The 20,849-nt window shown below is 50.0% G+C and overlaps 2 protein-coding genes across 7 annotated transcripts in view; both read right to left on the bottom strand.

The window, feature by feature from the left end:
- Positions 1 to 692: 692 nt before the first annotated feature.
- SLC35B1 (solute carrier family 35 member B1) lies at positions 693 to 8,041 on the bottom strand. 2 transcript variants are annotated; one of them, XM_037033280.1, is made up of 9 exons: positions 7,911 to 8,041; positions 6,805 to 6,908; positions 6,068 to 6,173; positions 5,756 to 5,786; positions 5,043 to 5,200; positions 3,957 to 4,083; positions 2,675 to 2,781; positions 2,384 to 2,537; positions 693 to 923 (listed from the first exon to the last, which is right to left on the bottom strand). In XM_037033280.1, the coding sequence occupies exons 1-9, from the start codon at positions 7,911 to 7,913 to the stop codon at positions 871 to 873; spliced, it is 843 nt and encodes a 280-aa protein (XP_036889175.1). In that variant the 5' UTR covers positions 7,914 to 8,041; the 3' UTR covers positions 693 to 870. The 2 variants fall into 2 exon arrangements, with proteins under 2 accessions (XP_036889175.1, XP_036889174.1); XM_037033279.1 differs by lacking the exon at positions 7,911 to 8,041 and adding an exon at positions 7,582 to 7,807 and having other exon boundaries at positions 6,068 to 6,198.
- Positions 8,042 to 10,140: 2,099 nt separating this feature from the next.
- FAM117A (family with sequence similarity 117 member A) overlaps positions 10,141 to 20,849 on the bottom strand; it is a 65,955-nt gene continuing 55,246 nt past the window's right edge. For all 5 annotated transcript variants that reach the window (XM_037033278.1, XM_037033276.1, XM_037033274.1 and 2 more), the window contains exons 4-8: positions 19,343 to 19,453; positions 18,749 to 18,883; positions 17,302 to 17,503; positions 15,788 to 15,938; positions 10,141 to 11,336 (exon numbers count right to left, since the gene is read on the bottom strand). In XM_037033278.1, the coding sequence (XP_036889173.1) occupies positions 11,036 to 11,336; positions 15,788 to 15,938; positions 17,302 to 17,503; positions 18,749 to 18,883; positions 19,343 to 19,453 (900 nt within the window). In that variant the 3' untranslated portion in view covers positions 10,141 to 11,035. The remainder of the gene's footprint in view (positions 11,337 to 15,787; positions 15,939 to 17,301; positions 17,504 to 18,748; positions 18,884 to 19,342; positions 19,454 to 20,849) is intronic.

Here is a 20,849-nt window from a genome sequence, read left to right as displayed (position 1 = left end):
CGTCCCAAAGCTGTCCGTGACATACATATCGGGTCTCCACTCTCGGATGAGCTTTGGGGGAAGGGGAGGCAGCGGGAAAATGTGAGCACACAGCAGACTCTGAGGCTCTGGGCCCAGTTTACCCCACACTCAAGAGCAGTTTCTTGACCTGGCTGGTGGCTCGGTTAGCTGGAGCATCGTCCCATATGCCAGAAGGTTGTAAATTCAATCCCTGAGGGCGGTACCTGGTCTGGAAGCATACAGGAGGCAAATGATCAACGTTTCTTTCTCCCGCCCCTTTCCGCTCTCTAAAAATAGTGAATATATCCTTGTGTGAGGATATAAAAAATATTTTTAAGAGAACTTTCTTGAGGGGAGAATATATATAATTTTTTAAAGAGAACTACTTGCCCACCAGAGCTTTAAGAGAGAAAGTGATTTTTTTACATTCTATGGCTCAAACACAGCCACCTGTCCCGGCATATTTAGACCTTCACCGGGGGGAATGGGGAATGCGAGCACAACTGCACAATCTATTAAAGCTCCTCCCTGTAAGGGTCGGGCTCTTGAAGGAACCAGCCACCCGACTGGGTCAACCACACCGACAGGCAGCAGCTCGGGCAGCGATCACTGGGCTCTGCCGCGTCCCTCTCTCTCTCTGTTTGCGGTGGGCCGCGCTCCAGGTCATCGAGAACAGAAAACTGCCAACTCTGTCTTGTTAAAATCCAAGTACTTTTTTTAGAATATGTGATTTTGTTTCCTTTAAAAAAAAACAAAAACGAAAACAGACTGGAGCCCAGTCCTTTATCCCTACTGTGTCCATTTCCCAAGAGATAGCACTATTGAGATAATAACTTAAATACTCCCGCAGTGGAGGTAGGCTCCCTCTTCCTAGTGGGATGTCTTCTTGGCTCCTTTCCCAAATTTGGCATCAAGACCGAGACCTATGGAAAGGGAGAATATGGGCTGAGCATTATGGAGAAAAATAAAACCTACTAATGATTTGGGGGGAAAAGAAAAGGTTGGCCAAGGTTCCCCCAGTTTGGGGGGAACCCAAACTTATCCTTCCCCTTTAAGTCAAACTAGTTCCCAAACATGGGTTTTATAAAGCTCCCTCAGAGAGAGAATGGCATTGAATCAATCACCAAGATATGGGTAACTATGCACATACACACACGCACATATACATACATACAGCAAGAATGAAAGAAACATAAGAGTCAAGATTTCTAAGCCTGTCCTCTCAGCTTGTCCCTAGCATAAACAGGGAATAAATACAGTGATTTTACCCTGTTCAGCATCTGGGGAAGCCTGAATCACTGAAAGGAAATCACTAAAGTGAAATGCTCATTAAGAAGGCCGGATTAGAGGTAATGCTTCCTTTCTTCTTTTAAGAAAGGTGAATTCCCACGTCTCCTGGCATGGAAATTCTACTTCTGGGTATTTCTCCAAAGAAAATGAGAACACAAATTCAAAAAAATATGTGTTATTGCAAGATTGTTTACAATAACCAAAACCACGGAAGCAACCAGATGTCTGTCCATCAATACATGAATCGATAAAGTAGATGTGATACACACAAACACGTATTTACGTATGTGATATAATAATAGACTATCACTTAGTAATAAAAAAATAATGAAATCAAATCTTGCCATTTGCAACAACATGGATGGACCTAGAGGGTGTTATACTAAGTGGAGTACATCAGAGAAAGACAAATATGCTCTGGCTGGTGTGGCTCAGTGGACTGAGTGCCGGCCTGTGAACCAAAGGGTTGCTAGTTCGATTCCCAGTCAGGGCACACGCCTGGGTTTCGGGCCAAGTTCCCGGTAGGGGGCGTGTGAGAGGCAACCTCACTCTGATGTTTCTCTCAATTCCTCTCTAAAAATGAGCAAAATCTTAAGAAAAAAGAACGACAAATGCTGTATGATTTCACTTCTATGTGGAATCTTAAAAAACTGAAACAAAACAAAACAAAAATAGACTCTAGACCCAAAGAAAAAAACGGGTGGTTGTCAAAGGGGAAGGGGGATGGGTAGACGGGTGAAAAAGGCGAAGAGGAATGAGAGGTATCAACTGCCCATGACAGAACGAGCCACAGAGACATGGCGACCAGCACAGGAGACACAGACAGTAACAGTGGGATAACCTGGCATGGTGACGGGCAGTCGTGTGACCACACTGTCAGGTGTGGAGATGCTGCATCATTATGCTCCACACCCGAAACGAACATACTATTGTACGCCAACTACAGTCATTAAAAAAATTTGCTTTAAGTTTTCCCTAAAATAACTAAATAAACTTCATTCATGTACGAGTAAATTTTAGAGGAAAAAAATAATAAAGCTCTGTCACTGTCGCTCTGTGTGGTCCCCAGGCGCCTGTGGCGGATGGAACTCACCCAGGAACACGAGCACAGTGCCCACCCACTGCATGGGGCTGATGGGGTTGGCAAAGAGGATCACAGAGGCCAGAATGGTGAAGAACTTCCGAGTCGTGGTGATGATAGAGCAGGTCAGGGGACCGAAATACACAACTGTCATGAAGATGAAGCTCTAGCGGAAGACAGAAAAGTGCGGTCAGGCTGGTTCTTGGGTCACTGCCACAAGGTCTCGAGTCTGGACCAGGACATCAGGGCTAAGCCCAGCACGCCTCTTCTCCCAGCCAAGCTGCCCCCTCTCAAGGCACTCACCTGACCCAGGGCACTGGTCAGGCCGAAGAGCAGGATATTATAGAGGATGGCAGGGTACCTTTCTGCGAAGCTCAAGAACTGCCAGAGCTCCCCCGTGAACAGGATTCCTAGGAAGAAATGGCACAAGATGAATGGTGCATCCTGTGCAGCCACACCCTCGCAGACCCCACGGATGGCCCGCTGAAGTTGTCTGACAGAGGGTGAGACGTGGGGAATGTACGGAGTGAGCTGTTACTACCCCACCAGGCATCCTTTTCCTATTTTTCTCACTAGAGAAATTAAAGTCTCTTCCAAGAAAGGTTTGGAATTAGTTACTTCTGCCAAAAGTGACTGAAAGCAGAGACCCCGAGATGTCGTGGAGACACTGACCCACACCGCCCCAGCTGAAGGTAGTCGAGCCCACTCCCTTCCAGCCATCAGCAGAGTTAATTCCAGTGAGTATTTTTAAATGAAAAATACTTCTTACATGTGCCCAGGTTTGGAAAAGGTTATGAGGTACTGATCTAAAAAGCAAATGCATTAACTTTTTAAAAGATTTTATTTGAGCCCTGGCTGGTGTAGCTCAGTGGATTGAGCGCGGGCCTGCGAACCACACGATCGCGGTTCGATTCCCAGTCAGGGCACATGCCTGGGTTGCAGGCCAGTTCCCAGCAGGGGACTCACAAGAGGCAACCATACATTGATATTTCTCTCCTTCCCTTCCCCTCTAAAGATAAATAAGAAAAATATTTTTTAAAAAAATTTTAAAAAAGATTTTATTTATTTTCAGAGAAAGGGAGGGAGAGACAGAGAGAGAGAAACATTGATGTGTGGTTGCCTCTCACATGCCCCAGCTGGGGACCTGGCCCGAAGCCCAGGCACGTAGCCTGACTGGGAATTGAACGAGGGACCCCCTGACTCCCAGCCTAGCACTCAATCCACTGAGCCACACCAGTCTGGGCCAAATGCATTCACTTTTGAGCTATATTCAATATATGCCACGTACCACTGTCTCGCCTCCCCTAGAGGAGGGTGAGTTTCCAAGGTACCTCTTTGTTCTACCACCATGTGTCTTCCCATGTTACCCAGCACGGTATACCCGAGACCGTGCCAGAACAAGTAGCTAGCACAACCTGCCAATGAAGGTTTCTCCAGGACGGTTCTCGGGAACTTGGAAATAAGGGCATCTTAGGGTTGAGGCAGGACTCTGGCCCAGGCTGTTAGCAACTGGCATCGGAGCAACTGGATAAGGGCAGCCTGCCCCCTGGTGACACACGGGAAGAACAGCAGAAGTGCTCCTTACCAGCTCCGAGCAGCAGCGTTGACCAGAGGTTAATGTTCAACATCATGTGGTTGGAGCCTGTCTGGTAATGAGCCCGCATGTGGTCTTGGGAAACACCTGTCAGTCCGTCCAGGGTCAGAGATAATAACTGGGGAGAAAGGGTGCGACCTGCGGTGAGAAGGCCAACAGTGCTTCTCCCCAGCCCAGGGCTCTCATCTTTCTGAGACTGCTCAGAAAGCTGTCGCCTTAAGACACAGCCCTCAGAACAAAATGCCGCCATATGGCCATGGGTGGAGGAAGGGGAAAAGCCACACAGGGTCCCTTGTCCCCCAGGCACTGGGATGACAGGCTGAGCCACATGGCTGTAACAGTCAGAACAGGGCAGGAAGCCTACCGATCTCCAACACAATGCCATGGAGCCTGGCGTGCAGGGCCCCACAGCAGGCTGGGGGGAGCCACACACATTCTTCCATTAAAGCTAGAGAGAGAAAACCTATTTCTAGCAGGCTGGCCTCCGGACACAGAGGAGAGACTGGATTCTGCGACCACACTGCCTGGATTGAAATCCGGTACAGTGTTAACCACTGACTGCCACTTAACAGTTGGGGGTAAGTGACTTAACCTCTGCATTCAGTTTTTTAGTCTACAAAATGGAGATAATACTGTCTATGTTTTAAGGCTATTGTTGTAAAAATTAATCAGTAGGTACATAAATCACTTGGAACACTGCCTAAATGCATAGTTAGTAAGACCTACTATATTATTATTTACCTCTGACTCTGGCTTCCAAGTTTCTCAGGAAGCCACAGTGAGAGACACACTACTCCTTCACTCTTTGTTCTCAGACTCTGAGAACACCAGCATTTAGACACAAGCCTCTGAGTCGTCCCTTCCACAGGAGAGCTGAGCCGCAATGAAACATCTCAAGCTTCCCACTGTGGCCTTGGCAGACCCAGGGGCCAGGAGGCAAGAGACAAAGACCAGCTATGGGGTGAGAAACAACACAGCCTCCCTCAAGACGTGTAACTAGCCTTTGCCTGCCACGGTGGGGTTGTTCCTTGGTGAAGATCACTAGAAAGGGCTGCCTCTCCCACCAGGACCACGTACCAGGAGCAGCTCTCCATAGCCAACTGTGTGTTCTTCCATCCCAACTACTTTCTTGGGTTTGTACATGAAAAGGGCCACTCCAGCCACAATTAGCAACACACACAGGTACTTTGCCATTGGGTACTTCTTCTTCAAGAGGGTCACTCCAAGGAGCATGACTTATAGGGAAGAAAGAGAGTGAAAAATTCAGGCCCCCGCAGGCATTGCTAAACCCAACACCCTCTGCCTAGGAGCCAAGAAAAGGTTCACAGGAGAAAAGAATGTCTGAGAAGGAAGGCCTATGGATGATAAGGGGAGGGTGTGGGAGGCACCTAGATAGAGAGGGTTGGGCAACAGGGTTGAACAGAGAATGTAAGGCAGAGAACCAAGATGAAAGGTCCAGCAAGGAACAGAGCAAAGGTAGGGAGAGTGAGGAAGAATGAAAGCTTGAGAGAAAGTAACTCATGACCAAAATGGGGTTCAGGGTGTCTAACAGCCAGGTAAGCACACAGGACACAAAATGCGAAGCCTCTGGCTCACGGCTTATGCACACCCAACACCAAAGGAACTGACACAGATGACAGGACGGTGCAGGGAGAGACAGAGGGAAGCCCCGGAGATAGCTGTGATGGGGTGGTGCAGCCTGAAGGGACGCGGAACTCTAGCAGAGAAGGTGAGAGCCCATTACAGGACAAGTGAGGATGAAAAACAGGAGCTCATCTTCTTCTGCTTACCTGGAATCGGTTTGCAGGATTTACCAAGGACCTGAAATTAAATTCAGCAAATCATTTCTGAGCATCTGTCGTGTGCCAGGTATTACACTAGGTGCTGCGTTAGGATGAGTCAGTGGGGGCCTGCACCAGAGACCACAGCCTCAGAAAGCAGCCCTATCGGGGCGACCCACCCCCACTGAACCTCGGATCTATGGTTCTTCGCACTCTAAAGCTCTCAAACACACTCTCCTTTTATTTAAGTCACAGACCTATGGTCCTTAGTTCTTTTCCAGGAACATCTGAGCCAACCCTCATCCCATCCTGAGGTTGCACCTGAGTTGGGTAGTTGACGAACTGTAGTGCCGAGTTGCTGGAGACCATGGCACCCAGGTAGGAGACAGAACAGGCAGCATAGAGCCAGCTCTGGGTTCGGTCCACCCTGGCAGTGTCAAAAAACTGGATCACTGGGAGAAGACAAAAAAAAAAAAAAAAAAAACCAGACAAAAAAAAACCTGATGGCGAAAACCTAGAATGGACCTCTGAGCCACAGTCAAAGCCACATGAAAGGAACTTGACAGTCAAATAAGATAAGAAACTATTCTGCCCTCTTGCACTGGGAAATCTCTGTAGATCATTCGATTTCCCAATCCCATCTAAGCTTAACACGGGACCACATCCAGGGCACAGGTGGGGCACTCACTGAGTTCAAGGGACTCAGCAGCTGCCTGCTGCCAGCCCCCAGGGAACAGAGAGAAAAGCACAAACTGTGTCTGAAGCTGACACATAAAGGAAAATCAAAGGGATGAAGGAAAAATTAAGCGGTCTCCACAGGGATCTGAAGTACAGAAGGCCCATTCTCTGCACGTGTCTGACTCAGGTGGTCTAATTTAAGGAAATAGGGTTTTACCCTGTGCCAAAGCCATGAGTTTTATAGGCCGAACAGAGGGGCTGTGTGAAGTGCAAAAGGGAGTGGGGACCTTGAGAGTTAGACCTTCCAGTTGGACCATTGCCTCATGCCCAGGACACAAGGAGGAGGGAATGTAACAACCAATCACTAACAAGGTACTCACAGATCTTGGCAAACACAGCATTGATCACACACTGGATGAAGACCAAAGTTAAGGCAAAAGTGAACTTCTCCTGCTTGGCTCCCTCCCCATACTTTCCTCTTGTTCTAGGAATAAAATGGATGAGAAAGAAAGGGGAGAGATTAGTGAATTCCCCTCACTGTCATTTCCTTGGCTCCCTCAGAGCCAAGGAAAGCTTTGAAATTATCTTGCCTCTCTGAATGTAGGGAGAGTCTGTTAAGGATCCCTGGGCTCATTTACAAAAGGAGTTGATTTTACTGGATTTAGAAATTAGACATCCCAGTCTGCTAATCCCATGGCCCAGAACAAGAATGTCCGTAAAGGATGGAGTTAGAAAAAACGTAGAAAATTAGATGGTGACTCGAGGCACTGCAGGCAGCAGAAGAAATCTGGGTTACAGCAGTGAGGCTGAGAGCGAAAGCGTCTGCTGTCTGCAAGCATCTAGGAGTTCCAAAGAGGAGCCGGTACAGATCAAGGGAACCTGTTTGGGAGCATATGTCTTAGCCTGTAACATCCCGGCCCTTAGAACCAACGGGGAAAAAAGCAATTAAGGGAAGAGAAATCACTAACTCCCAAGACCAATTTTCGCGTGTTGCACATCTGGAGAGGCTAAGCCGTGCTGCAAAGGTTCTGGAGGGCTGAGGGCAAGAGGGAACACCGTGGACAGGGGCCGTGAAGACTGCGAGCCCCGCCATGAGCTAGGGGGAGGAGGCGGGGTAGCGGGGAATGTCTGCTTTGCGACCCCTGGGACATGCTCACATCTTTTCCTGAAGGATCCCATAGTAGAAATAGCAGACAAAGACACCGAAGAAGCAAAGCGGCAGACGCAGCCGGTCGGGCACCAGGGAGCTGCTAGCGGCCATGAGACGCTCGGACGACCCGACCGGAGACCCGCTCAAAGCCGGCAGCGGCAGCGGCGGCGACAGCTCCAGTCGGACATCGCCGACCGGCGACAGGGGCCTCATAGGAGCTGCACGCGACTGCCACTCAGCAGGGCCCAACAGCCACCGCCAGAACTGCCAGCTCAGAATCGCCGAGGCAGAAACTTCTCAGAACCCAGAAACCGCGTCCAAAGAAAGGAAACCCACCATGAGACATTGCTTTCGTCCCTAATGGCCAGAAAAACTCGCTGCCCCGGGATAAAGTCTCGCCCTCCAGATTTTTCCGATCAGGCAATTCCGAAGACAACTGCAACCCGGAGTTCAATGGGGCGACCTACGAGGAAGGCGGGCGTGGAGTGATGATGTATAAGGATGTGGAGGCTGCCGATTGGCTGCGGGGGGGTGGGGGGGTGGGGGGGTGGGGGGGTGGGGAGGTGTGTGTGTGTGTGTGTGTGTGGACAGGATGGGCAGGGAGGTGGTGCGAGAGGCTGGGAATCGAATAGTCTTCTGCCCGGTCGGCCGTCAGGCTTCTGCTGGGTCCTAACGCCATGAAATTCTTAGTGGAGCCTTAGCGTCCCCTAGCCGCTGCCTAGCGTCATCGACTCTACCCTCTCTACCAAAAGAACGTTCAAGGCCCCGCGTTTGAGAGCAATCCTCCCGCAAAGGCAATTTCATTCTTTAGGCTTCCAAGGGTGGCAGGGCTTTTGTCGCAGTTCCTTCATGTCAAGGCAGGGCAACCTGAGCACGACACCTAAATTCCGAGCCAGTTTTCTATCTGTAAGCTAGGGATAGATAATCAGTAATTAGAGCCACCTTGTCACCTCTTGACTGTTCCAATGAGCTGAGATTTGGGAAAGTATTTTCTACATTGTGAAGTATGCTGATTATTATTCTTTATGATTCGTTATTCTTTCTCAACCCTAATCTTACTTCCTCACATGCTGGAAATGGAAATAGAAGCTTACCTAAGTGAATTTTCTTTAGGGTCTCACAACTTACCAACTATGGAGCAAACCTTCTCCCTACCCTCTGGACTCTTTCCTATTAATTGACCTCGTTGGTGGACCTGTCCCTTATCCAAGTGTTGGACTTTCACCTGCCGGCGCCAAGAACTAGGGCAAGATTGACCCCAGGTCTTTCCACTACCCACCCAAAACCCTCACTTATTTGCACTGGGGTGCAGCTATCTGGGTACAGGCTCTTTCTCCCCTTCTAGCAGCCTGCTCCTTTGGCACAGCCTCCGACAAAGGAAGGAAACTCAGGGCAGCACCACACCCATCACTCTGGGCCTGACTCACTAAGACTTTGGGGACTAGGCCAACTATCTTTTAGGGGGAGGGATGAGGTCTGTCCTCAACCCCCTCTCCTTTATGATAGTGGAAGAGGAGGGAGCCCCATACGTTAGCTCTTGTGTCTTTCGTGCTGAATGAGTGATTCCAGGGCACCAAGAAGCACCTGGGTGAGAGAACTGGGTTCCAGTTCCTAGCTCTACTTCTTTACTAGCTGGGATTTTAAACAATCCACTTGACCTCTGAGTTTAGTCTCATCTGAAATTAATGGGAATATAACAAATGGGAGTGCTGAGGTTAGAAGCACGGCCACTGGATTTACATGATTCAGTTCCTAATCCCAGTATTGTCTTTGTCTCAGGGTAAAGTTATTCAGTCTGTCCTTCCCTCCTGTGTACGGTGGGGTTTATCACATTTCTCTAGTTGGGTTGTTTTAATATTTCAATAACATTTTATGCAAGCACTTAATAGGGTTATCTGATGTTTACCAAGCCAACGACTTGCAGTGGGGACAGCAGCCTTAGGAGTCTGTCTTGAGGTCTTTCAGATGGCTGCCATTGTAGTTACAATCACCGCCCTTGGGGTAGTCAGCTTTTCTTTCATCCATCCAAAGGAGATTAATGTGTCTTTTGTGAAAATGCTTTGTAAATTGCAAAACACCCCTCAGAATGTTGGGGTGCTTATTCCTTCCCACTTCCTCCAAAAGCCTAAGAGCTTCTCCAGGACTGGCCCTGTAATAGGTGATAGGTAGCAGCAGGACAAGAAGTTTCTTCTAGTCAAGAAGCACCCACAATGTCCACTTGTCTCCCATTGGTCACCCTCATCTCTGAGACCCATCCCCCCTAGGGAGCTTTTCCAGAGTCACTCAAGAAAGAATGACTTCGTTACCGCACTCTTTGCTCTGAACAGCCTTTCCATGGACCTACTGTTCATGTGTCCACGCACAGAACCAAAGCCTAGCGGGTTGAGACAGGGACTCTGTTCATCTACATCGTTATGTGTTAAGTAAAGGCTCCTCTTAGAGACAAGGATGAAGTGATCAAAATAATACCCTCAATCTCCATCCCACTCCCCATCCCCAAATATTGAACAGAACCACAAGCTGCTGGGAATACTTATTTATTTGGTCTATTAACAACAAGATTTGCAAAAAAAAACAAAAAAACAAAAAAACACAACAACTTCTAAACACAGGATAAGAAAACTTGAACATTAACATTCTTCAATTTTGTGAAGCTCTGCAGTACGGAAAATATACAAACTTCAAACAGCTGCAAAAATAGTGTCTTTGGGAGAAAATAGAGTTTCTACATTGATACAAGAAAAATAGGCATTTTTCTAATCCAGCCCGACCCTGGGCAGGTAGAGGGCACAGAGTCACCACTGCCACCGAGAGGAGTGCCAGCTCTCCCCCCTCCCCCCTCCCTGGGGCTGGGCTGCTGCATAAGACAATCTTAGTCAGGATGAGAGCAAGAGGAAAATGCCACTTGGGAAAACATTAGGCTCCCCCTCTGCCAGCAGCTGGATTGGTCAAGTGTTAGGCCCTTTAGGGCTGCTTTGGTCAACTCCTCCAATGAGAGGGAAGTGTGGGGATGGAGGCTGGGAGGACGGCGGGTGTCTGTACTCAGGTCTCCTCTTCTGTGTCCTTGGAGGGGAGGGAAAGAAATCTGTGGTGTCCTCTTTCCACTGATCACGGCCAGCTTGCTCCATGACCAGGACAAAGGACCCATGTACAGTCCCTTGGACACACGCCAGGGGTGGGGGACCCAAGACCTTCTGGGTGAGTTTTCCACCAAGTAAGAGAGGTGGCAAGAACACAGGTGTGACTTGTGAGCTGCCCAGCTGCTAGTGGAGAAGGCAGGTCCCCTCCCATTCGGAGGGGACAGTGTCCGTCAGAAAGAGGACCCAGGGCTTTGACACAATAAATGAAAGTGCTCGAAGGCTGAGAGGGAAGGGCTCCTTTATCGCCCACCTCAGGGGAGCCAGGGACGGGCCTGCCACCAAGGCACTGGTCTCCATGGAAAGGCGGTGGGGGTGGGGCCCTCAGACCACCAGGGAGCTCTGGAAAAGCACGGGCTCTTCTGAGGGAGGGCTGTGCTGCCACGGCTCAAAAGGCAGCGAGGAGGCCTTGGAGGCCTCTGGATCCTTCCGAGGCGGTGGCCTGGGGCTGGCAGGAGGAAGGGGGGACCCCGGGCTTGAGGGGCAGTTACGGAAGATGAAGCCCATGCTGGGGAAGAGGGGCTTCATCAAGCTGACAGGGCAGAAGGCCGAGCCGGTCGGGTTGAAGTGGACTTTGTTCTTGTCAGGACAGGACGTCAGGAAGGCTAGGTCAGGACCTGGAGACCTGGAGCATGGACAAAGAAACACAGATGTACATGTGCGCGCACACACAGACAACCAGTGAGAAGAGATGAGAGACGTCCCAGCGTCTGGGGAGGAGAGGAGCTAAGTCTCTGTTCAAACCGCACAGTAATTCCACCAAAAGACGATAAGCTACTGAGCTCTTCACATTTTAGAAAGATGGCTAAACAACAGGAAATCTACTGTAGCCAGAAACAGGAGGGATTGAAGCTAGACAGGAAGAACTTCCTGACCATGTGATTTAACAGAGACTAAGGGTTCTCTTCATCGGCGAACAGTGTTTTGGGGGCAGACCCCTTCCCTCAAAGCAGACATCCAGGCAGTGGCTTTGTAAGACTTGGTACGGTCTGAAGCAGCGCTTCTCCGCCTCAGCACCACCGACACTTTGGGCTGGATAATCTCCAGCTGTTGGCCTGTCCTGAGCATTGCAGGGTGTTTAACCGCATCCCTGGCCCCTACCCATTAGGTGCCAGTAGCAACTGACTGCACCCCACCCCCACAAGCCGCGACAACAAAAATGTCTCCTGACATTGCTAAATGCCCCCTAAAGGTAAAAGTTGGCCCCCACCGAAGCGTACCATCCTAAGAATCTCATTCTGGAGCGCACTGGAAAGGTGTGAATCTCAAAGCCTTTGCTGGGAGAGACGAGCAGCCAGGCCTTATCAGATGTAAGTTCTAACTCGCCATGTAGTCTTGGTCCCGGTCGTGGCCTGAACTGTCTCACCTCTAATGTGAGAAGAATCATCCCTACCCTTCTGGTCACGTAGGGGAAATGAAAAGATAAAAGGTGAGATTAGAGAGTTCTAGAATAACAAATCCATATGATAAAAAAAAAAAAAGAGGACTTCCGCCAAGATGGAGGCATAGGTGGAAACACTGTGCCTTCTCCCACAACCAAGTTTGAATACAACAAAGGTTTGGAGAAACAAAGACACAACCAAAGGACAGAAAATTGAATTATACGGAAGTCCGACTACATCTAACCGTTCAGCGGGACGGTAAGAGGGGCGGAGCCAGCAGCGAGCAGGGTCAGGCAGGACAGGGCCCCCGACCCAGGCGCGCAGGCAGACGGGAACCAGTTGGGGTGCGAGGCAGACCGCGGGCGCATATTCGCGCACAGTGAGACAGACCACGCAGGCACCAGGGAGCGAGGGCTGACAGTGGTGGCACACTCGCGTGCAGTGGGACGAAACGCGTGGGCCCGGTGACGGCAGCAACTGCGGCACTGGTGAGGGCTGTGGCAGCAGGCGGCGGACAGGACGCCAGAGTCCCTCTTTGACCCCGCCCCCACATACAACGTTATAACCCAGCGACTTAGTTGCCCTGTTCTAGTGAACACTTTAGGGCTCTGATCCTGCTATGGAACAGGCACGAGCAACCCGAAACATGGCGCAAGAAGAACTCAAAGTCCCAGAGCCAATTACTCTAAGCGACCGAGAAATTGCCAGCCTCTCAGAAGCACAATTCAGGACACTATTTATCAGGATGCTCACAGAACTGGTAGATTATAGTCACAAATTAGAGGAACATATGAAGGCTAAACTAATTGAAATGAAGGGAGATGCACAGGAAACCAATAGTGATGGAAAGGAAACTGGGACTCAAATCAATGGAATGGACCAGAAGGAAGAACAAAACATCCCACCAGAAAGGAATGAAGAAATGAGAATTCAAAAAAATGAGGAGAGGCTTAGGAACCTCCAGGACATCTTTAAACGTTCCAACATCCGGATTATAGGGGTACCAGAAGGGGGAAAGAAACAGCCACGAGTGGAAAACTTATTTGAACAAATAATAAAGGAGAACTTCCCCAGTCTGGCAAAGGAAATAGACTTCCAGGAAATCCAGGAAGCTCAGAGAGTGCCAAAGAAGTTGGACCCAAGAAGGAACACACCAAGGCACATCATAATTACATTAGCCAAGACTAAAATGAAGGAGAGAATCCTAGAAGCAGCAAGGGATAAGGGGACAGTCACCTACAAAGGAGTACCCATCAGACTGTCAGCGGATTTCTCAAAAGAGACCTTACAGGCAAGAAGGGGCTGGAAAGAAGTATTCCAAGTCATGAAATCCAAAGACCTACAGCCAAGATTGCTTTATCCAGCAAAACTTTCATTTAGAATGGAAGGACAGATAAAGTGCTTCTCAGATAAGGTCAAGTTCAAGGAGTTCATCAGCACCAAGCCCTTATTATATGAAATGCTAAAGGGACTTATATAAGAAAAAGAAGATGAAAAATATTAACAGTGAAAGGACAGCAAACACACAGTTATTAACAACCACACCTAAAACAAAAGCAAACCAAGAGGACAGCTAGATCAGGAGTGGAACCATAGAAATGAAGAACACATGGAGGGTTAGAAACAGGGGGGTGGGAGGGGGAGAAGGGGGGAGAAGGCACAGAAAATAGCATAGATGGTAGGTAGAAAATAGGGGGGAGGGCGAGAATAGTGGGGGAAATATAGAATCCAAAGAACTTGAGACATGTGGTTATAAACTAAGGGGGGGGGAGAATGGTGGGGGAGGGAGGGTACGGGTGGAGGGGATTGAAGGGGGGGAATAGAACTGTTATGGTATAATCAATAAAATATATTTTTTAAAAAAGAAGTGTATAACTGCACGTGTCAAGGGGGAAAGAGCCCGACAACCTGCTGGTTGTGAGGATTCTGGGTGAGAAGACCAATGTGCAGGAAGATGGGGGAGCTCTATCGCCAATGGGTCCCATCGACTACCTTTTTCTTTAAGTATACTATGCATACAGAAAAATGTATTCAGTGTGTAGCTTAATAAATTGGTAACCATTTCCATTGTAGATTCTAAGAATTCCAAACCCAGGAAGAAGAGGGAGGCACGAGGAAGAGGACAGAGGTTGGCATGGAGTAAGAGGTGGAACGAAGTGCAGGCCTGGGGTCCAGAGGATTCCCCACTGACAAAGTGTCCCCTGACCAAGAGGGTTCAAAAGGACCTTATTTTATAGAGGGTCAGGAATGGGCAGGGGAGGGGATGCTCTCGGTGTGTGCAGGCGCACACGGGGAAGGTGACCAAGTGATGTTTGAGATAACCCTGAGCAGCCCCAGGGCCCCGCTGGGAATTCCAGGCCATCTCTCAGCGTCAGCAGCAGGAAGAGGGAACTGTGGTAAAAGAATCACTAAACATGAGAACTTCCCAGCAGTGAGGCTGACACAATGAAGAGACCCCGATGAGCTGGGAATGTCCACCTTAGAAAGTAAGTGATAGATCAGCTCCTGTCTTAAAGGGCAGACACTGGGGTAAAAGGCTGGACAAGATGACTTTAAGACCTCTTCTGAGTCTACAGAAGAATCACGACAAGCAGCCACCTAATTTCCATGAGCATTCCAGGTTGTAATTACTCAGCTATAACGTGGACTAGGGGAGGGCACAAGAGGCCAGAGTCTGCTACACACACTGGCCTCTTCCCTCCATAAGCCCCAGAGTTCTAGAAAGACACCAGGCAACAGTGATGATGCAAGGAACATGCCAGTGGCTCTGGTTCTCTCCTTAACTCCTACTCTGGGGTATGTATGTACCTCCTGCCCATACCGTGGGCTGTCCTCTCCTTACCTTAGATATGAATCGAGTCCGCAGGGTCACAAACCCTGTCCCAGCTAAATGTCCATGCATACACCATGATTCAACTTCCTGACTACTGTGGAAACCACACCTTCCATGGAGGATCTGCCTTAATGATACTAAAGCTGCTGGGGGTAGTGGGGAGGGAGAGGGCGAAATGAGCTCTTAGGGCACCTATCAGAGGAGTTGGACATGTGGGCTGTGGAAAGGCCGGCTCGCGCTCCTCTCTGAAGAGGCTGGCAGGGAATGCAGTGATGAACGGGAGAACGGCTTCTGAACTGTCCAGTTGGGCTCGGGAATATTCCATAGTCCTCTTACTTGTAGGACTGGAAACTTCTGTCTGGACACTTATGACACCGGAACCACTGAAGCTGCAGGGCACAGATGTGACTCACAAGCAATCAGAAAGTTGTTCAAGTCCCTCTGCCCCCCAGCGGGGGACGAGGCATTTCTCATCTCTACCTGACAGGAGCTGCTAATATATTCTCTCTCTCTCTGATTATGGTCTGGCAAATTCTCACACCTTCCCCAGGGGTGGAAAAAAATAGAAGAAACAAAGGGTTTAGGTTTCAGAGCTCTTTCCTTTCCAGCTCCTGCTGCACTTGCAGCTGGCATGTGGGCAGAGAGCAGGTTTCTATGGAGATAATGATAAGCAAAGATTTAAGTGCTCAGAGTAGGTAATGTCAACAAGTTTGATGGTGGAAAATCTGCAGTACCAATAATCTAGAGTTGACAGTACCTCTAGGACGGGAGAGAGAGTCAAGACTGAAGCAGGGCCTGTCAGGCGGGACAACACAGGGCCAATTAACTCCCCACGCCCGTCCCTCCCTCTGGTGTACTCACGTGGCCTCTTCAAACACACGCACTCTCTCACAGCCTTCCGGGGGCTCCCGTTTGAAGACGTAGCTGTGATTGGGCCGAGGGGAGGAGGCAAAGGCAAGGACCGGAGATGGGCTGCCATCTTCAAGGAAGGCTGGGTGGCCTGGAGAGGAGGCTGCAAACAGAGCAAGGCTGAGGCCAGTGGAGCCGAAAGGAAAGGGCACCATGCTCGGCTCAGGCCCGGGTGCAAAGGGAAGAGGCTGGCAGACATGGTGAGGTCGGGGGCAGGTTGTTTGTCTATATGCTACCTTAAAAGATCTTTGAGGGCCCTGGCTGGTGTAGCTCAGTGGGTTGAGCATGGGCCTGCGAACCACACAATGGCGGTTCGATTCCCAGTCAGGGCACATGCCTGGGTTGCAGGCCAGTTCCCAGCAGGGGACTCACAAGAGGCAACCATACATTGATATTTCTCTCCTTCCCTTCCCCTCTAAAGATAAATAAAAAATTTTTAAAAAAAGATCTTTGAGGCAGCTTACAAAAATACATATCCTGTTACATAGACCAATGCCCCCCCCTGAAAAACCCCAATACAGTTGAATTGATGGGAAAATCAGGTCTAATACCAATTTATATCCCCAGGAGATAAACAGTGATTGCAACGCCAAGCCTCGGACTTAAATAAGGAACCCGAACTCCTATGTCTCTCTGCCTTTTCAAGGCTTCACCGCCCTGCCTGGCAACATACCACAGCTTCTTCCTCTCCACAGCCTTGAAAATCTACCCCTTCTTCCAGGAAGAGCTCTTGCACCGACTCAGAGAAGCAGTCTTTACTCAACCCCACTCATCGGATAAGATTCCCCTTGCTTTTCACACAGCTAATGTACTTTGCCTAGGTTGCAAATATTGACTTTATCTGTATTTATCCCACATCTATCCCTTATTACTCTCTGCTCTGTTTACCTCTGTGTATGGTTAGAGCATGCCCTTGGCCAGCCTACTGCATGGGGTTGCTGTGAGAATCAAATGAGGCGATACAGGCCCTAACGCTTTATAAGGTGAGGGTCATTACTACCGGGAGCAGGGCCCACAGCCGGTCCTGTGCACGATGCAGCAGGGCACAGCCGAAAGTTGAGATTCGGAGTCAGAGAGCTTGGGTCTCCTTCCGGGTCAAACTAAGTGACCACGGGCACGTATAGCCACCTTGAGACCTATCGCTCATAATGGGTACCACAGACACCTAAACAGACTCAAGGGCTTTCCAGCCAAAAATGGGGATGGGAGGGAGCGCTTCTTTGGATCACAGTGAGGATTCAATAAAAGTGTAGAAACAGGGACTATATGTAAATAATAAATCAGAATCAATATCAAGGACCATTATTATTACCGGTATAATGCACAAAATAAAGATGACTCGCAAAGATATTCTAGTTGGCTGACAAATAAAAATGCCAGGTCTGAAATTGACTAGAGACAGAAAAGGGAGTGGAGATGCCACCGCGCTCCGAGCAGGTCCTGTCGCCTCGGCCTCCTCAGCTTACCTTTGTCGCTGGGGACGGGTGCCAGCTCCTCAATGGCACCCCGCTGCTCTTCACGGCTGGCCTGGCCCAGAGGCTGGGGAGATGCCAGGGGCATGGAGGGAGAGCTGGAGAGGTTGCCAGGCTCCAGGAGGAGGAGGGGGTGATCACAGCTGCCACTCTGGGGGGGAGCTGGGGCGCGGTGCCCATCAGGGATATCAAGGATCTGCCAGGGAAAGGGCGGGTGATGACTCTCAGGCCTGCCTCTTCAGGCCTGCAGAGCTTCGGGGACGGTCGGGCTCCTCCCTTTGCCCTTGTCACCCTCCAATCAGGACACACAGCGACAACAGGACACCATTTCCTCATGTCACTCCAGAACCCTCCGACCCCAGCCAATCTAAGAGAAAGCCCCTCCCATTTCTCTCCTAGCTCTTCATCCTTTTCTCTCACAGTACCTGCAGATCAATTATAATTCTATATTTATTTGAATGGTTTCTCAGTGTGGCACCCCTCCAGGCCATAAGCCTCACAAGGGCAGGGACCTTCTGTGTGTCAGCCACCGGGACACAGCTGCAGGACACATATGCAGATCATTGTTGTGTATTAAATATCCCTCCCACCCTGGCTGGTGTAGCTCAGGGGATTGAACACAGGCTGCAAACCAAAGGGTCGCTGGTTCAATTCCCAATCAGGGTACATGGCTGGGTTTTGGGCCAGGTCCCCAGTGGGGGCACTCTAGAGGGAACCATACACTGATGTTTCTCTCTCTTTCTCCCTCCCTTCTCCTCTCTCTAAAAATAAAAAAAATAAAAATCTTAAAATAAATAAATACATACCCCTCCCTTCCCTTCACATTTGATGGTGCTTGTACCCACAGCTCACCAAATTCTGTGCGTGTTTGGGTGGGTATAAAGTCCTACATACATGCAAATTTAAAATCAACCAGCAAGTAGATTATAAACCGAGAGGTGTGCACGTAAGAACTGTATTAATACTGCCAACTGGCATTCCCTGGTTGCACTGTATCAGTATGGAAACGTGCCTGAGACTGCAGAACAGGCAGTGAATGATTCTGCCTGGGAGTGGGGCAGGGAGCAAGGCTGCACAGGGGACCTGGGCATGAAGGATGATGAACGTGTGCCACCAGGCAGGGGTGCAGGGAAGGGAAGCGGTAACGCAGCAATGGGGTGGGTTCAACTGAGCACGGGGGTGACAGTCCCAGGGCCAAGTACGTGGAACAGTGGGCTGGTGCTTTGGCTGAAGAATGGTGTCTTGCTCATTCTTCCTTTCTGGGACCCTCCTCTCTGCCAACCCCTGCTCCTTCTCTGTCAACTCACCACCTCAAAGTGCCTCCCAGGTACAGCCACCCAGCTCTACTGTAGCCGTGGCCTGTGAGTCCCAGAGGGCAAGAGTCCCACCTCCCCCCAGACCCAGCCTGGCCTGCCTGGCAGTGCCCCTGGGCCCCACTCACCCGCAGCAGCTCCTCCTCACCCTGCTCCCTCACAAACACTTCCTCCAGCTCTTGGTTGAGCCCTTCCAGGCTCCTGTGCAGGCACGGGCTAAGTCGAAGGACAGGGGACCCCGAGGGGAAGCTGGGAGGCGACGCCTGAGGAAAGAGCAGATGAAGCACTCACTGAAACCCACCAAACCCTGACCATTGTCGGTTCTGCCCGGGGGGTAATGGTCACATCTATACGGCAACACCAAGTGAGACAAGGAGGGCTGGGTACAGTCACTGACTGCAGTAGGTCTACTCAGTGTGGTTTTCTCCAGAAGTCAGAGCTTTCAGAGGTCTGATGATTTTAAAGGTTGCAGGGGCATCACAGCCTCATCGTAAAGATGAGGGTAGAGGAGAGAGAAATCAGAACAGTAGGACGCTTTTCCAATGTCATTCACCAAGTCCAAGTCTGCACTACAGCTTCAACTGGGCACCCCTGTGGCCACAGGGCATGCAGTGTGATAGGGCTCTGCTGCTCAACTGGAGAGGTTCTGCCCATGTGGTGGGTGGGTGGGTGGGGGCTGCGGAGGGTGACAACGGGGAGAGGGCGGGGCAGGGGGAACGTACCCTCAGTGTTCCCCGCACTGCATGGTCCCCTTGGAGAGGGGAGCCCCGCTCCTTCTCTTTCCCGCTGCGGCTCAGCTTCGTCCTCTGCAGTTGTTGCTTCAACTTGGTAATCTGGAGGCCCAGAGAAAGGGAGAGGGGAGGCAGGTGAAGCAAAGCGAAAGTGCACCGGGTCCCTCCTCCCAGGTGTGGCTCCACCAGAGGCCCGTGAACATGCACAGAAGGGAGATGGCAGTTAACTTTCCATTCCACGATGCCTCAGCAGTGCTGGAGCTGGGAGGATAGGCCCGTCGGGTAAGCTGGGCACCTGGTTAACTCAACTGTTTGAGCTTTCAGATTACCACACATTCCACAGGTGAACCAGTTCCCCCAAACTTTAAAACACACAACACTGAAACGCTTTTTTGTCTTTCATCAGTTCCACAGGCATGGAATACTACTCTCTATTAATAAAAATGATGTTTTTGAATTCACCCCCCAGGTACACTCAGGACTACCTCAAAGGCCCCGAGACCAGGAAGGATGGAAGGATTTCCCCCCATTTTAACACAGACTGCACTGAGCCAGGAGCCAGCTCCAGAGGAGGAATATCAGATTCGGTCCCAACTCCCACTTCCTGTAGCAGTTATGGATCATCACCAACGATTTTGCACATCATCCCCGTCACATTTGGGATTCTGGATCTGCCTGCCTCCGCTGGCAAATGCTCAGGAGACAGAGTTATTTAAGTGTGGGCCTAGGAGGGACTGGGTGGAGGACAGTGAAGGAGGAAGAATTGGGACAACTGTACTGGCATAAACAACAAAATATTTAAATTTAAAAATAAAGTAATTCAATAAATAAAGGCCCGAGTTAAATGGAATTCAGCGGGGAGATCTGCTGCCCACAGCCATGAAATATGCACCTACCGCCAAAGAGAAGGTCGGTGCTTTTGGAGTCACCATCGGGGACCGTTCAGCCACAACTCCATGCTTCCCGCAAATGGCGGCTTGCTCTGATCATTACAAACTTTGAATGCCTTGTGTTTTCCACTAGGACTGAAACACTTCATGTTTTTTCTCTGTTCTTGCAACCAAGAGGGCAGAAGTGGCTCTCCCTTAAAAGGGGTGGAGAGCGACTCCTGGCTACTGGTCCCCATCAGGCACTACCCCACAGCATGGCAGATGGAACTGGTGCGGGAGCTCTGGAATTCCTGTTTATGGCTTTCTCTACTCAACCTCAATGCCTGGGACCCTCCTGAGAGAAAAGGGGTGCCAAAAAGTGCTTAGGAGCCCTGGCTGGTGTAGCTCAGTGGATTGAGCGTGGGCCTGCGAACCACACGTTTGATTCCCAGTCAGGGCACGTGCCTGGGTTGCAGGCCAGTTCCCAGCAGGGGGACTCACAAGAGGCAACCATACATTGATATATCTCTCCTTCTCTCCTTCCCTTCCCCTCTAGAGATAAATAAATAAAATCTTTTTTAAAAAAAGTGCTTGGGAGCAATAACTATCTTTTCCTTCTTGTCAAGCAG

This window comes from Sturnira hondurensis, unplaced genomic scaffold, assembly GCF_014824575.4.
Source record: "Sturnira hondurensis isolate 20B ecotype Veracruz unplaced genomic scaffold, ASM1482457v3 Scaffold0021632, whole genome shotgun sequence".
NCBI lineage: Eukaryota > Metazoa > Chordata > Mammalia > Chiroptera > Phyllostomidae > Sturnira > Sturnira hondurensis.
The sequence above is the reverse complement of the archived record's forward strand: the minus strand, read 5'-3'. Positions and strand labels throughout refer to the sequence as shown.

Coding starts and splice junctions, on each gene's coding strand:
- SLC35B1 (XM_037033279.1), bottom strand. CDS start 7,787: ATGAGGCCCCTGTCGCCGGTCGGCGATGTCCGACTGGAGCTGTCGCCG. Junction 5,787..6,067: donor TCGTCAACTACCCAACTCAG/GTGCAACCTCAG, acceptor ATTTAATTTCAG/GTCCTTGGTAAATCCTGCAA. Junction 924..2,383: donor CACTGTGCTCGTGTTCCTGG/GTGAGTTCCATC, acceptor CCCTTTCCATAG/GTCTCGGTCTTGATGCCAAA.